The following is a 15291-nucleotide window of genomic DNA, read 5'->3' on the forward strand; positions in this document are numbered from 1 at the left end:
TGATGAATATTTTTGATATTTTACTATGCTCAAGATAATTCCATGCTCAGAATATAACAATTGTCATTGCTATAATTTCATTAAAAATTCATTTACATTTCAGATTCATAAACGAAACCTAACCAAAAAAAAAAAAAAGAGACCCTGCATTGCATCATTTACAATTGTATCTAGTTTCCGACCAATTCGTTAAGCCTGTATACTACTAGACTGAAGATGATTGAGCCATAAAAATGTTTTTCAACGTAAGAACAGGTCTAATAGGTTCATCAAGATTGTCCAATTGCAAGTCCCAAATATCATTGTTACATGGTGTTGCCTGTTCATATGGTTGATCAACACTTTCTTCAACTTCGAAGCCGATATAGTCAGCAACATCTCCGTCTTTGTCATGACTCTGTTGCCATTGCCTTTGAGCCACCATTAACCCAGTTTCTTTGATATCAGTGAGAACGGAACCAAAGTAACGCCGTCTACCAACATTCTCATCTCTGGACCTCTTCCTTTTCTTTTCCTTACTCAGTTTCTTCGGGTGATGAAGCTTGCATTTGGTTCCTTCTTCGCAGTTTCCCATTGCTTCGAAGGTTGGACAGACATAGCTATGCTTCTTCCGACACTGAGACCACATATATATGCAGGTATCAGCATGGTACCACAAACACGGGAGGAGGCAGAGACATGCAATAAAAGTGGACGAAAATGGCGATGCAGAAATTTTACAACGGGCATTAATTACCAAGGGAATATAAATATAACCATACACTTGCAAATATAACTTAACTGACTATCAAAACTAGCAAGGCAACAAGAAGAAAAAAAAAAAGTTGCAGACAAATTTAATGTGTCATTCTTCAAAAGAGGACCACAATATAGAAGTCCAAGTTGACAATATAAAAAACAGTCACCATTACAAGTTTATAACTGCAATGAATCATCAAATGAAAGTACATAGCAGAGTAGCAGGTTCCTTGAATGAGTATAGAACACAATCATAACAGAAATTGATTTACTTTATTGCAGTAAATGAGAAATAGATTCAGTGTTCAAATTGTACATTAACTAGAAAATTTGACATGGTTGAGTTAATACCTCATTTCCATCGGCACAATAGCCCCTGAGAAATTCTCCACAAATAGAAGCCTTAGGATTCACATTGACATGTCTGTAAGGACAACTTCTGTTTGTGCATAAACCTGTCATGAAATTTGTAAGAATGATACATACATTTACATTATTCACTTGATATAAGATAAAAATTTCTATAATGCACCTTGCAAAAAATAAGAACAATCTGGCATTCTCTCCGGAATAACCTGAACAACAAATAAATTAGACTGTAGATAGATCAGTAAATTCAGTAGATCAAATTCAATTTTGGCCTAGACGAATATAACCTTATGAGTCAATTTGCAGTTGCCATTAGAACATAAACCATTTAGAAACTTAGTGCAGACAACAACTTTTGAGGGATCATGAATATAAGGACACTTCCCATCATCCTTGTTACATTTCCCAAATCTGGTAAAAAACTGACAGTACTTCTGCTTTCGTGCAAGGCGCTGTCTAGCAGTGTGCAGACTCCATCTAACTTTTTCATTAGCCAAAATCCGAGTCCGATTCTTTGGGTCCCTAATAAGCTGATTACCTTTGCCAATTTGGAAATACCTTGCAGCAATGAAAGTAATAGTTTCAATACTCAAAGTCTCAAATGCTGGAGGACAAATGAAACTGCAAGAGTTAATATTATGCACACTTCTTCTCTCCATCATATATCATCAAACATACAAGAGTACCAATATTAATGAAATTTGACATTATCATGCTATCACATAAGATATCAAAGCAACAAATAAGAACATTCCACATACACATTTTCCCCAATCACTAATCTTCGTTGGATGGAACCTTCTTTGGCAGCCAAGCCTGCAAGGTTAGAGGCAGAGAGGAGGGATGGAGATTAATTGCATAAAAGGAAAGGCATAAATCTGAAGACTTCGCAACATGAAAACAAAAGAATGGTACTTGATGAAATCATAATTCCCCCTTGTCTAGGCTGACAATCAACTCAAATGTACAAAAGCTCAATGAGGACGCATTGTGTCCATTTATATAAACTACAAAGTTATCATCAAATTTAAAGATGATTCCAACATCAAACTTTGAAATAGTGAACCTGAAGTACTTAAGAATGTGCTAGACTGCTAGATGTCCAAAAGCATGTACCATTCAGTTAATCACAGAATACTGAGAAATGTGATGGTTCATGTAAGAACCAAGTGAAACTATTTATATGAAAAGTTGACAAAATTAAATCCTAGAATGCTTGCCTTCAAAGGGTCCATCTGTAACAAACTGAACCAATATGAAATATAACTTTTCCTACATCAGCTGCTACTTTTAAAGACAGTACACAAAACTATATTTGAAAATGCATTATTTTGAAAGGGCAGAAATCGATAACATGCAGATCATGGACCATAAGAAATCATGACAAACACTTGTGCCTACCTTTTGCCTGAGAACTGTTACAAGCAACATCTTTCTGTTCTCTTGTTTTCCTCTCCAACACAGCAACAGCAAGTGCTTCCTGAATCGATCATAAGAAAACATGAATACTATTGAGAAAAAAATCTTTTACTTGGTATAAAAACCAGCTAAATTTAAAGGAAAACTTCAATGGACAATGCTTTAGTATCAAAAGCCAAACTAACCTCATTAACCTTCTCAGAGTGCCTGCCAGCAAATTTGGACCCTTTTATGGATCCACCAGCATGTAATACCTTAGGTTTCCAATGAGAAAACCCATGGGTTGATCTAGTGTAAACAGCATCCCTCTTCCTTAAAAGAAGCAATTTCTTGCTAAAAAAGACAGTAATTGAAGTTTTTTTTGGGATATAAATTCAGAGTAATTAATAGTTTCAAGTGAATATTTCTAAGGCATATAACCAAAGGAGACACAAACTAAGAGAGGGATGAAGGAGGGGAGAAATTCGAAGATGAAAAGCAGTAACATATTAGGTACCTGTTTGCTGATGAGGGAGTAGAATTGGAGCTTAAATCACGATTGTGAACAAATCTTCTTCGAAATGTTGATCTTTTCCATTGAAAAAAGTGAGGCAAAATCTTCCGATAATGCCCTGAGCCAGTGTTGTTTTTTGATGAAAGGGTCCCAACAAGTGGGGCTTTTAAAGGTTTGCACAAGGTCCCAGCAACTGCAGATGAAATATCCAGTTAACTTTAACAACTAATAAAGTGAAAGAAATTAAAAAATGGATCATCAACAGCATTCCATATTCATCCAGATAGTTGAAAAATGGTGACCAAATATCCAGTTTCCCGCTATCAGCTCCAAGAACAGACACACACAAAAATGATTATTCACAAAGAAAACAACTAAAAGAAAGAGGTCAATATTTGCAAGGCTCCAGAGACAATAGAAATTCGCAAAGCCAATATTTCGAAGAACATAACTTCCAAACAAGCATACTAGATACATGAGACATAAACAAGTGCTAAGATTTAAGAAATTTTTTGCCAACAAACAGACAGAAAGGAGAAGGCAATTTGCTGCAGTGCTGATCAAATAAACCACTATAACATATTGAACATGTCTATAATGGTCTCAAGCACAAAGAAGTACATTCATTTTCAGTTAATCAGTTCGTGATGAAACTAGGACTAGATTCATACAAGTGAAGGTTAAAAAATAGGTACTTAACATACCTTTTTGCGACCACTTCTTTGTAAACCTGCTGCAAATCTCTTTAGAATCCGATGGACCATCAGAATTTACATTACTATCTTGCATTGTAACTGTTGGGCTGATATGACTAACAAATGAAGTCCTTATTATCTGATTTTTGCTCTTCTTGTAGTAGCCATTGGAGTATGCTGTTTGAGTCTTGCCATCAGTAGAGACAGAGAGATTACTAGAATCCAAAGATGCAACTAATTTATTTGACTTGGGCTTCATATATACTATTCTCTTTGCAATTGAAGAAGAAATCTCAACTTGGCCAGCCCCACGATTGTCTGAACCAATTTGATTTTCGTATGTTTCAGAATATTTGCACAATTCCTCATAAGATTTTGCGGCATCATTAGTTTCTCCAACATTCTTAGGATCAGCTGCAAATTCAGAGCAACCAAGTGTAAGATTCTCTGTAAATGGGGAAGATCCACTCTCCAATTTGGTGTCAGTGGGTAGTGGAAGTATTATGTGACCCTTCAAAGGAACATCATTTACTCCAGTTTTCAAAGCACCTGGTTGACCTGGAACATTAACCATGCATTCAGATCTGATGCTCTTTCCAAAGTTGTCAAAGCCCAAAGATGGTGACTGGTTAGCAACGGATGTTGATGTTGAAGCAGAAACAGGGATAACTTTCCGAACAAGACTGTTACCCTTACGGGTATAAAGAGTATTTTGAGTGTTCCCTTTCATTTGTGGAATTAACTTGTTAGGAGGACTAGTTATCAACGAAGGCTTGCTTCCAGAAAAAGAACCAGGATAATTATTACCTGTTCGAAGCCAGGTTCGAGGTTTGTGAAAGTTAGATTGAGAAATTAGAAATATACGAGGATTTCAATGGCAATATAATAGCGAGAAATATGTACGAAAAAATAAATAAAATTTGATAAGCACAAGCTAGCTTTGAAAAGCTCTCGCTTAGGTGCTTTCAAAAACACCCATAACTTTTAAAAGTCGCAAACACAAGCAATTGGACTTTTTAATTTACCAAATGCAAAATGAGATACGTGTGCTTTTTAAAAGCACAAACACCTCTTGAAAAAGTTTTACCAAGCTAAGCCTTAAGATAAAACTTTTCAAAGTTGACTTGTGTTTTTCAAAATTTAAAAGTCTAATACAACTTCATATGTTAACTAATTTTCAAATTTAATGCTTGCATTTATTTCTATTATAGTATTTTTAAATTTTAAAAACTATTTTACCAAACACAATTGTTGTTGCTTGTGTTTAGTAAAAGTTATTTTTAATTTGATTTACCAAACATAAATGTTATAACTTTTAAAAAATTATCTTTTAAAAACGAGTTTTTATAAGCTTTTTTTAAAAAATAAAAGTTTTACCAAAATAAGGCTAAATACATGATCATTTTAATTTACCAAATACAAAATGAGGAGTTTGAATTTTTAAAAAGGACAAACAACTGTTCGAAAAGCTTTAATTTTATAGAAAAATGCGTATTGTAAAGATATTTTCTTATTTAATATTTTTTATTATAAAAAGAATAATTTTCATTATTTATTACAAGATACTTTTTATCATAATATTATCTATATGGATACTTATTTTTAAATATTCTTTAATAACTATTAAGTAAGAAATACTGTATTTTTATTAATTAAAAAATTTTAATCTTCATTATTTATGTTTTATATAAATTATTGACATTTAAAAAGATATTTTACTAATCACTTAATCTTTTTTAAAAAATTAAATTGATTGTATATACATTTAAAGAAAAAATATTAAATTCAAAATCTACTAATTTATTTTCAGTCTAATAGCATATTATTTTCTAAAAAATATTGTACTCTCTATTTTACTTTAACTGTATTCACTAATTAAAGAACTTTATTAAAAAATTATTAAAATTTATTATTTTTTATTATTATATATTTTATATCATATTTTTAAATATTAATAACTAACTGCAACAATAACAAATTTTAAAGACTCTCTAGTATTTTTCTCCACTAAAATCGAAGTATCCTCAAATTTAAAAGAGAATTTACAAAAATATTTTACCAATCAGTCTCACATTTTTATTTGGGTCAACAATTTTTGGCGACCTGAATATGGTCAATAACAAATTGCAAATGGCGGCTATATAATTTGCTTATGTCGGATTTAAATATGTTGCTGTCTTAATATGCTTTCCTTCTGAATCATGTGTATGCTTTGGAAGTTTGGATAAATAATACATAACCACATTATCACTCCTGTTATAATAATTATTATTATTTTGTTTTTCAAGTTGAGTGTGATTTAAAATGGCAGCTCCATTGTCTTTTTCATTGTCCTACGCCATTATTCTTGACATTTATTTTTATTTATTCCATTCAATGGAAATTCAGACAGTTTTTTTTTTCTTCTTAATTTTGATGTCATACACTTACTCTTTTTTATGACGTGCAATACATTCACTTTGCATTTTACAAAAGTTAAAGTATGAATTCCACATACCTAGATATAAAGTATGTATCATCGTTATGGCAAGAGACTTTATTAGAATTATTAGGTCCACTAAATCATGTTGTTATCTTATCATGTTTGAAAAAGCGGTAAAAAAGAAAAAATCAGAAAGTAATTGAAGAAGTATATATATATAACTATACTTTTAATTTGTATAATTCAACTTAATATATATATATAAGGACCGAATTTTCTAGAAAGTCTTAAAATACTATATATAATTCAATATAGATAGAATTTACTTATTACAAAAGTATTCCTAATATTAATTAATAAAGAAATAAAAAGCCTAAATAGAAAAAAATATTTTCATTTTATTTCACTTTTATTAGTAATATTGGAGATTGAAAATATTGAAGCTTTCAATAAATTTTCTAGTAGAATTATTTCTTAACTACTACTTTTTTCCATAAATAAATTCTGAAAAAAAAAGAAGATATATTAAAACAAGGTAATGATTGGTGAATAATGTAATAAAATGGCATATATATTTGGCCCTTACTTCTATAAGCATGGTGCATGCATGCGTAGGACGGCACTTTTTTGTTCTTACACGACTCTATTTAAAGATATTAATTGAGAATATTGTAAAAAAATAGTATATTAAAAAACATAAGATAAACATTAAAAGTTTAATTTGATACACAGTAAAAAAATTTATACTACCATCTAATTAAATTTATATATTTAAATAATTTTTTATATAATAAATTTAAAAAATTAATTACTTTTATTAATCTTTATACATAATTAATTGTGTGTTAATTTTTTTTGTTGATTATAAGTAAAAGTAAATTCAATATTAAATATTCAATAAATTAGAAAATTAAAACATTTTTATTTATTCTTTTAATCAATATTTTAAAGCATTCTTTAATCAAATTATATCTTTTATTTGTTTTTCTTTTTGACTCAATTAAAGGGCTCTTGTTTATTAATTATTTCAGTTTCCACCGGCAAGCAAAAAAGAGCCACATGTTTGCAACACAAAACAAGCCGTCAAAGATTAACAAATTAAAAATGAAAGAAATGCTTTAAAACACGTTGGATATTATTTTGATTCACTAATAATTAATAGAAAGATTTGGGTATCTAATGTAGGGTATCCAAATATCGGTTGTTAGCAATAGATTTTTATCGATCGATCTACGGTCGGTGTCATTGTATAAAATTACCAATATAATTATATAAAACCTTCTTTCTTTCATTTTTCACTGAAATGCAGTACAATAAACAAAAATAACTCACTTCCACAGTTATTTCTTTTTTTTTTTTAAATACTTAGAAAAACTCTACTAAAATTCTAATGAGGTTATGGACTTATGGGGACGTTTTCTTCTTCATGATTTAGCAAGGATTAGTATGTCTTAAATATTCAATAGAATTTAACTAATATATATCTTAGAATAAATATTAGTAAATATTAAGATTGTTAATTGAAATTTTGTTATAAAAATACAAAAATTTAATTTTTTAATGTATTTATTAGAATAAATCACACAAATAAATAATTTTATCTGAAAATTGTAAAGATATTCTAAACTAAAATTGATTACACGTTATATCCTGAAACCTGAATATCTTTATATAAATTGAATTAAATGATGTTTACATGTAAATTTATTTATATAAAAGTATTTAAAATATGATATGTAATCAATTTTAATTTAAAATATCTGTATAATTTTGAGCTAAAATTATTTTATTTGTGTGAATTTTTTTATTTATTATATATTATTAAAATAATGAATTTAAAGTTTACTATTAATAGTTTAGCTAAATCCTATGTAAATAATAAAGAGTTATCCTTTCTTGGGAGTTATAGTACTATCGAATTGTAAATGCTCTTGAAGGCTTTAAATTTCTTTTTAGTACTATTTGAATCACTACTACCTCCACTTGAATTTGAGTGTCCGTATCAAATTTTTGTAATCCATAGAAGAATCTGCAGTAAATGGTAGTATATTTTAGTTTTCTACATACAACAATTAATCCGTCACATACCAAAATTTTATTTAAGAATTATTTATGGTTAATTAGTAAATAATTACATATATATAAGATAAAATTTAAATTTTTGATACTTATTTAAATAGAGGAGATTATTTTGATAAAGACATTAAAAATATTTTTTTTAAAGACATTTACATGTGTCACGATATTATTGGACATTTTTTATTAAATCGGTTAATAATTTATTTTTAATAAACTAGAATAAAATCGGTTTATTATAGTAACAATAATAAACTCAATTTTCCGCACTATAATTATTAGACCTGATTTGATCCGACTGATTTACACGATCTAAATCGAATCAAGTTTAAATTTTTTGATAAAAAACAAATATATCTCTAATTTTTGTTTAATAATAAAACATAATCCAGTGGGTTATGTAAATTAGTCGGTTTAACCGAATTTGATAATAATTAGATTTATTGTTATTGTTATAAAAAAAGTTTAATTTTATTCTAGCTTATTAAAAAATTAAAAAATAACCAATTTATTAATAAATCCAATAATAATATAATACATAAATATCTTACAAAAAGATGTTTTATACGATTTTATAAATATACCTTTCATAAATAAATTAGTGAATTAATCACTTAAACCAACGGAACTTGGTTGTAAATGGTAGTACATGAGGACTATTGAATGATTAATGTTATGTGTGGTGCATAAACCGACCATGCCAAGATTCAAGAGGAAGTGATTAATTTTGTGGTTACTTACTTACTTTAAATCTTGAATGCACGTGATAGGCTTTTTGTTAAGGGAAAAAAAAGTAGGGGTGGGTCTAAGAGAAGTTAATGCACACACATGGTAGCATTTGAATATGATGAGTAATGAGAGCACATAGAGAATGGCCATTGGGCAATAGTGTCCTATTGACTCCTTGGTGTTGATGATGATATTTCAAGTCACAAGGATTAATTAACAAACACTCACCGCAACCATATGTAACAACAACGTAACAAGATCCACCGTCACTCCCACTCCACTCTCTCACCAACATCTTTACCAATAATAATATAATAAATATCAAGATATTGTTGTCTTTATCAATATTTTTATTTTTCTATATACTCATGTAAGAATATAATTAAAAATTCGTGTAGGGACTGAATATTATAAATTGTAAGGGTAGCAATATTCTATTTAAAAAAAAAACAAAAGTTAATGTTTTTTTACAAGAAAAAATGATGTTTTCTTTTTGTTTTAAATATCTAAATGACGTTTTTTATTTATAAAATTTAAATTTTTTCTTCTGTAAGATAAAGTAATATACACTTTAGTTTTTCACTTGACTAAAATATCAATATATAATTATTATAATTATACATATAAAGTAATTATAATTATTTGATTGATCCAAATAAGTAATAACAATATACGATAATATATTTATTATTATTGTGATCAATTTTGTTTATTTTAATATTTTGTTACATAATTAAAATATTTCAACTTTTTATGAAAATACTTAATTTAAAGCTTGTTGGATCATGATTAATGCTTGTTTCGAGGTGTATCTAAAACAAATTATATGATTTGGACTTTTAAGAAAGAGGTCGGAAATATATAGTAATAAAGATGTTTGAAGTGATTTTGTGTATGTTTTAAAACGATAGGTGAAGGGTACCTTCAAAAAGTTTTAATACTTAAGATTGTGTTTGTTTAGAGGTACAGGAACATAGGAACATAATATCGTGTTTGATAGAGAAGATATGAACAAAAATATTGTGTCTAAGGATATTGAATTAGTGTATTTTGTATCCATTCTAACAAAAAAGATACAGAGACACTAACAATAGACATAATTTATTTTTTATTTTTTTATTATTTTTATTAATTTTTTATAATTATATTTTTTTATTAGTATATTTTTTGTCTCAAATTTTTTAAATAAAAAATAAAAATAAATTAAATTTTTATAATTTATTCTAATTTATAATAAAATAAAATATAAAAATATAAAATTTTATATTTTTATTTTTTATAATTTATTTTCAATATCTTATCTTATTCTATTTTAAAAAACAAACGCTGTCTAAGTGAGCAAGAGTTTGGAGTCGTCACTTGAGTACGACCGATCAACGATGGTGGAAAGGTTTTCGTTTGGGCCACTATAATAGTTACTTTGAACTAGGGTACGAATAATATTAAAATATTTAAAAAAATTATTATATTAATAATAAGTAAAATTATTAGATGTGTTAAATTTAGAAGAAGAATGATGCATGAGCATGACACATCCAAAAATATTATCTTGTTTAGGTCCAAATTTTTTATTGTAATGTGTAGCAAGTAGCAAGACACGCACGCAATATTGCAATAACCTAAATATTTCCCTTAAATTTTGTTATGCATTTTGGGCACTACATATATGTAGCCCCCATGCTCCCATGTTGGATTCTGTTTAGGGAATTTCAACTCACCACTAGCTTCACCATAACATTATTAGGTACCTTCATATATACCATTCTATTCCTCTTCTCAACTTGGAAGCAATTTGATTTTCATGTATATATGCCATGTGAGAAACGTCACAAATTCCACCATATCTTTTTTATTATTATTATTATTATTATTCTAATGGAGTAATACATAATTAAAGAAAAATATTATATGTATTATTTTTTTGTATTTTTTTTATATCTTTCACTTTTTGTATTAAAAATTATTGATTAAAAAAATAAAAAAATTAAATTATACAAAATATATAAAAAGAACATATACACATATTAATAAAACTATGAAAGAATAAAAAAAATGAAGAATTTTTATTGTATATGTTGTTATTGTTGTATTATAAGAGAACAGGGCTATTTATTTATACTAATTCCTAAGTTGATTTTGAATTTAAAAATAAGCTAAAATAACTAAAATTTTTAGATGATTCTATTAAAGAAAGATAAATATAACTAATTAAAAAAAATAAACATAACAAATTTTGTTTTTTAAAAAAATAACAAATAAAAATAAAATAAAAATTTAATACATATTATTCTCCTAATTAAACATGGAAGAACCTTCCCATCTATAACTCCAAAACGTAACGTCCCACAGTTTATTAATTTTTGTTTTATGATTGTGACTCAAATCTAGATATCTCACTTTCCTCATTAGTCGTTTACTTACTCCACATAAACACCATATTTGACATGAGGGTGCCTAATCATTAGGTTTTAATTTCTTCTCAAATCCACAATTACAAGCAACACGGAGAGGGTATGACATAAGATACAGTTTTGGTGGGTAAAATTATTCTTCAATTTTAAAAATAATTTATTTAAATTAGATCATTTTTAAAAATTGTAACAATTATATTTTATAAATCAAAATGAAAATAATTTTCAAAAAAATAAGTTACAAAAATCGTATCTCTAAAAAATTTTTAATTTAAAATAATTTTAATAGACATAAACGTAATAAAAATTAAAAATAAATTTAGATCTTTTTTAATATATAAACTAATTCCTTAAGAAATATTTAATATCCAAATAACATACTTAATTTGCATCTTAATTCTTAAAGTACTACTTATAACTTTTTATTTTTATTTTTTTTGCCACATAACTTTGATTGCACACACTAACACAAATCGAACTTTTAATTAGAACTCTAGTAGTTAGTTCCAGTATAGTTTCTTAATCTTATCCCTACCAAATTATTAAATTCTAGCTACATAACTTAAATAATGGAACAAAATGAACACTTGAATTAGGCTCAAATTCTGCCTAATAATACTATAAGCTAATGGGTCAACATAAGCATAGAATTAATCATTATTATTATTGTGAAGGTTATGTACATGTATGTTATGTGCAATGAATAGCCGTTAAATTGGGTTTGGAAAATCAAAACGACATATTAACAAAAATAGAAACAACGGATAGCGGCAATGACAAACCAAGGTCCCAATTTCTCTCTCAATCTCAACTTTTTATTTTATTTTACTTTATTTTTACTATTAATAAATAAAGTTGCAAATTTTGTACTGACAACGAAACTTGGCTTGTCGGCTGGTAGGCTTACTTTCCATCATAATAAGACAATAATCTAAGCTACTGAGTTTAGTTATGTTCTAATTATAATAACTTATCCTTGATCTTAATTAACAATCATGATCACACTATTATTATATCTTTTCATGATCAACCGTACCCTAAACTTTTGTTCATTGATACTCAAGAAAGAGAATGAGAGATTGGAGAAAATAATATAGAATCTAGAGTGAGTATATAAAAACAAGAACAATATTATTATATTATTAAATCATGTTTTTAGAATACAAAATAGTTATATTATTATTATTATTATTATTATTAATTACCTACCGTATACATACTTTCTATTAAAATGCACATGTCTATATTAACATTAAAAAAGTTTGCAAGCAACTAGCATATGATCAGAATTTCAATTGTGGTCAAAACGACATTCTCATCTAAAATATAAAAGTCAATATAATTACGCATTAGATTATTAAAGTTAATTGAATGGAACCTTTAAAACCTATATCCCTTCAAATTTAGCCTACTTAATTTCAAAGCCTAAGGAATGTTCGTTGTTATCTGCAAGATTCTCTATATGTTAACGTTTTTCTTATAAAAATAATTTATTTATTATTTTTGGTTTTTTCAAAAAACAAAAAACCTCTAATACTTGTAGGACCACATCGTTTGTTCTGGAATTTAATGTCACTGGTATTTATTTTAATTTTAGATTAGGTTAAAATATTAATTTCCAATCTTTTTTCTAAAGTTGAGAACGTATTTTATTATTGATCTGGTCACTATAATTTGACGATTATAAACTATCTTTCTGAAGACTAAATCAAAAGAACGTTAAGATTTTCATAACTCATAAATAATTGTCATTCATGTCTTCACATGTAATTCGACTATTACAACTTAGTTCGTATCGTATTACTTAATTATTGTCATTTATAACTTGAAAAACAAATTAAATAATAGATATAATCATTAAAGTAAAACAGAAAAATAACCTCTTCACATATCACCTTTAATAATTTAAAATAATAGTCAAAACAATCATTGAAACTTCAAACATAATCACACTATAGTCTTTATATGTGTTCACTAATATCTCCACAATCGAAGATATTCGAAAATGATCATTTTTCTATAAGTAAGTCTATATAATATAAAGCAAAATAAAAAATAGATCAAAAAACATCTAAAAATCTAATGACTCACTTTTTTTTTTTAAATTATTATTGATTTGATGTCAGACTACCTTTTGTAGATATCTACTCGTTTGGTATTTTTTAGAATTTGATAAATACTCCATCCGTCAAAAAATAGAATGACATTTTTTCTTTTGCGACGAATTATACCATAGACAGACTCCTTAACGGCAAGAAGAATCACCAAACATGTCCTTTGATTATCGATATTAAAATTGAATTAGAAGGCAAGTTCAGAAGTAGAAGCACAACTGCACAAGGCAGTTTGAAATGAATGATCGGAGCCTTCTTTGGACCTACCAAATGGCACGCATCCAACGTGATTTCTTTTGTTGAGAGCGAAGGTGTTAGGTGCTTTTCTTTTCAACAACAAGATATTTCTATACACATTAGAATATAATATTTAAATAAAAAATTCAGAAATTCTCATTGAGGTTAACACTGACTAATTCCATTTGAGATTTTGAAATGATGGCAAGGTGACCACAGGCACAGAGGCTTGTTGAAGAGAGGGGGCAAATGGTCCCTCAAACTTTAATATTCTTCTCATAAATTATATATATTTTAAACATTCTATTTTAGTATATTTTTATTACGGAATTAGTTTTTAACTTTTTTTTTTTAAATTTAACTTAGCTCTACTCCTGAATGATATGTGCCGAATAAATCCTACATTGTTCGAACCATTTTTCAATTAAGTGAATATGTCTATTTGAAAGAATTTTTTTCCCTGTATATAGACCTTTAAGAATAGAACTTATAAAGAACTTAAAAGATGGTGAAAATTCACATATAATTGTATTTATAAGAAGTTGATAATTAAAATTATTAGATTATTTGATATATTTTATATAAAAACAAATCTATATGAATTTTTTAGATTAAATAATCTATATATCAGGTGTGTCAAGATTTGTTGGTTGATGATATGGCTAATTTAAGAGCAGTGGTTTAAGTTAGTTAAATGTCACATTTATGAAAAAGAAGATACATCTTGTGTTGCACAAATTATTGCATCTCTCATTCCATGCATGTGATTGTCACTTCTGAGGCGTTCTTTTTTTTTTTTCCGTTGCTTTAAATGGGAACCCCTGAGCCGGTGTAATTGCGCTGCTTCTTTTGGATTGGGCCCTATCTATTTTTTTGGTGACTATTGGGCCCTAGGTTCCATTCTTGAGTATTGGGCCTATATTAATATGAATGAATGGGATGAGTTTAGGCACTTAGCCTCACAAAAAAAAAAATGAACCATTTTTTTTAATATTAAGGTGCACTGGATTCAAATCTTAGTTATGATTAGAAAGTTAATATATGCAACCCAATAAGAAATGGAAAGGAAAGGACCCAAAAAAAAATATATCATCGTCCATGCCAAAAAAAAAAAGTCTCACTTGTCACACTCGCACATAAATACAAAGCATGCTGATATTATTTTAATATTCAATTCATACTACTATTGTTTTGGTAGGTACTCACACTCATTAATACATATAAAAAATACCAAATTCAAAAAAAAAAAGATTTTTCTTAAAGCCACACATCTATCATTGAAAATCAATGAACTAATATTTGTAAATTAAATTATTGATATTTCTTTAGTTAAATAAATTTTTGGTCTTTGTAAAATCTTTTTTCCTTTTTTTCTTAAATTTTGGTTTAGTAAAATTTAAAATGTATTATTTTAATTTATACCAATAATTTGTTTGTTTTCTAATGAAATAGGTTAAAATAAAAGCATTTTTAATTTTATGGGATAAACACCAAAATTTTTATGGCAACCAAATATTAATTTAAGTTTTTTATATATTTTTTAAACAATATTATCTTTTAAAGTCTTTTTCTACACAAAGTTTAGTTC

General features: G+C 27.4%; 1 protein-coding gene across 3 annotated transcripts; it reads right to left on the reverse strand.

The window, feature by feature from the left end:
* Positions 1-43: 43 nt before the first annotated feature.
* On the reverse strand, positions 44-4579 carry LOC114927233 (zinc finger CCCH domain-containing protein 7). Of its 3 annotated transcripts, XM_029296873.1 has the most exons (10): positions 4264-4547; positions 3724-4128; positions 3023-3212; positions 2712-2859; positions 2509-2587; positions 1869-1923; positions 1395-1665; positions 1271-1313; positions 1090-1193; positions 44-616 (listed from the first exon to the last, which is right to left on the reverse strand). In XM_029296873.1, exons 1-10 carry the CDS (start codon positions 4442-4444, stop codon positions 206-208), a joined length of 1887 nt encoding a protein of 628 aa, XP_029152706.1. In that variant the 5' UTR covers positions 4445-4547; the 3' UTR covers positions 44-205. The 3 variants fall into 3 exon arrangements, with proteins under 3 accessions (XP_029152706.1, XP_029152704.1, XP_029152705.1); XM_029296871.2 differs by having other exon boundaries at positions 3724-4579; XM_029296872.1 differs by having other exon boundaries at positions 2712-2838; positions 3724-4547.
* Between the last annotated feature and the right edge of the window lie 10712 nt (positions 4580-15291).

The sequence above is a fragment of the Arachis hypogaea genome, unplaced genomic scaffold (genome assembly GCF_003086295.3).
Source record: "Arachis hypogaea cultivar Tifrunner unplaced genomic scaffold, arahy.Tifrunner.gnm2.J5K5 arahy.Tifrunner.gnm2.scaffold_68, whole genome shotgun sequence".
NCBI classification, from domain to species: Eukaryota; Viridiplantae; Streptophyta; class Magnoliopsida; order Fabales; family Fabaceae; genus Arachis; species Arachis hypogaea.

Bases quoted from the DNA above. Each gene is read 5' to 3' on its own strand.
- LOC114927233 (XM_029296871.2), bottom strand. From the start codon at position 4,444: ATGAAAGGGAACACTCAAAATACTCTTTATACCCGTAAGGGTAACAGT. The intron at 2,860-3,022 runs GTACCTAATATG...TGTCTTTTTTAG, and splicing joins ACTCCCTCATCAGCAAACAG to CAAGAAATTGCTTCTTTTAA. The intron at 1,314-1,394 runs GTTATATTCGTC...TTTGTTGTTCAG, and splicing joins ACTGCAAATTGACTCATAAG to GTTATTCCGGAGAGAATGCC.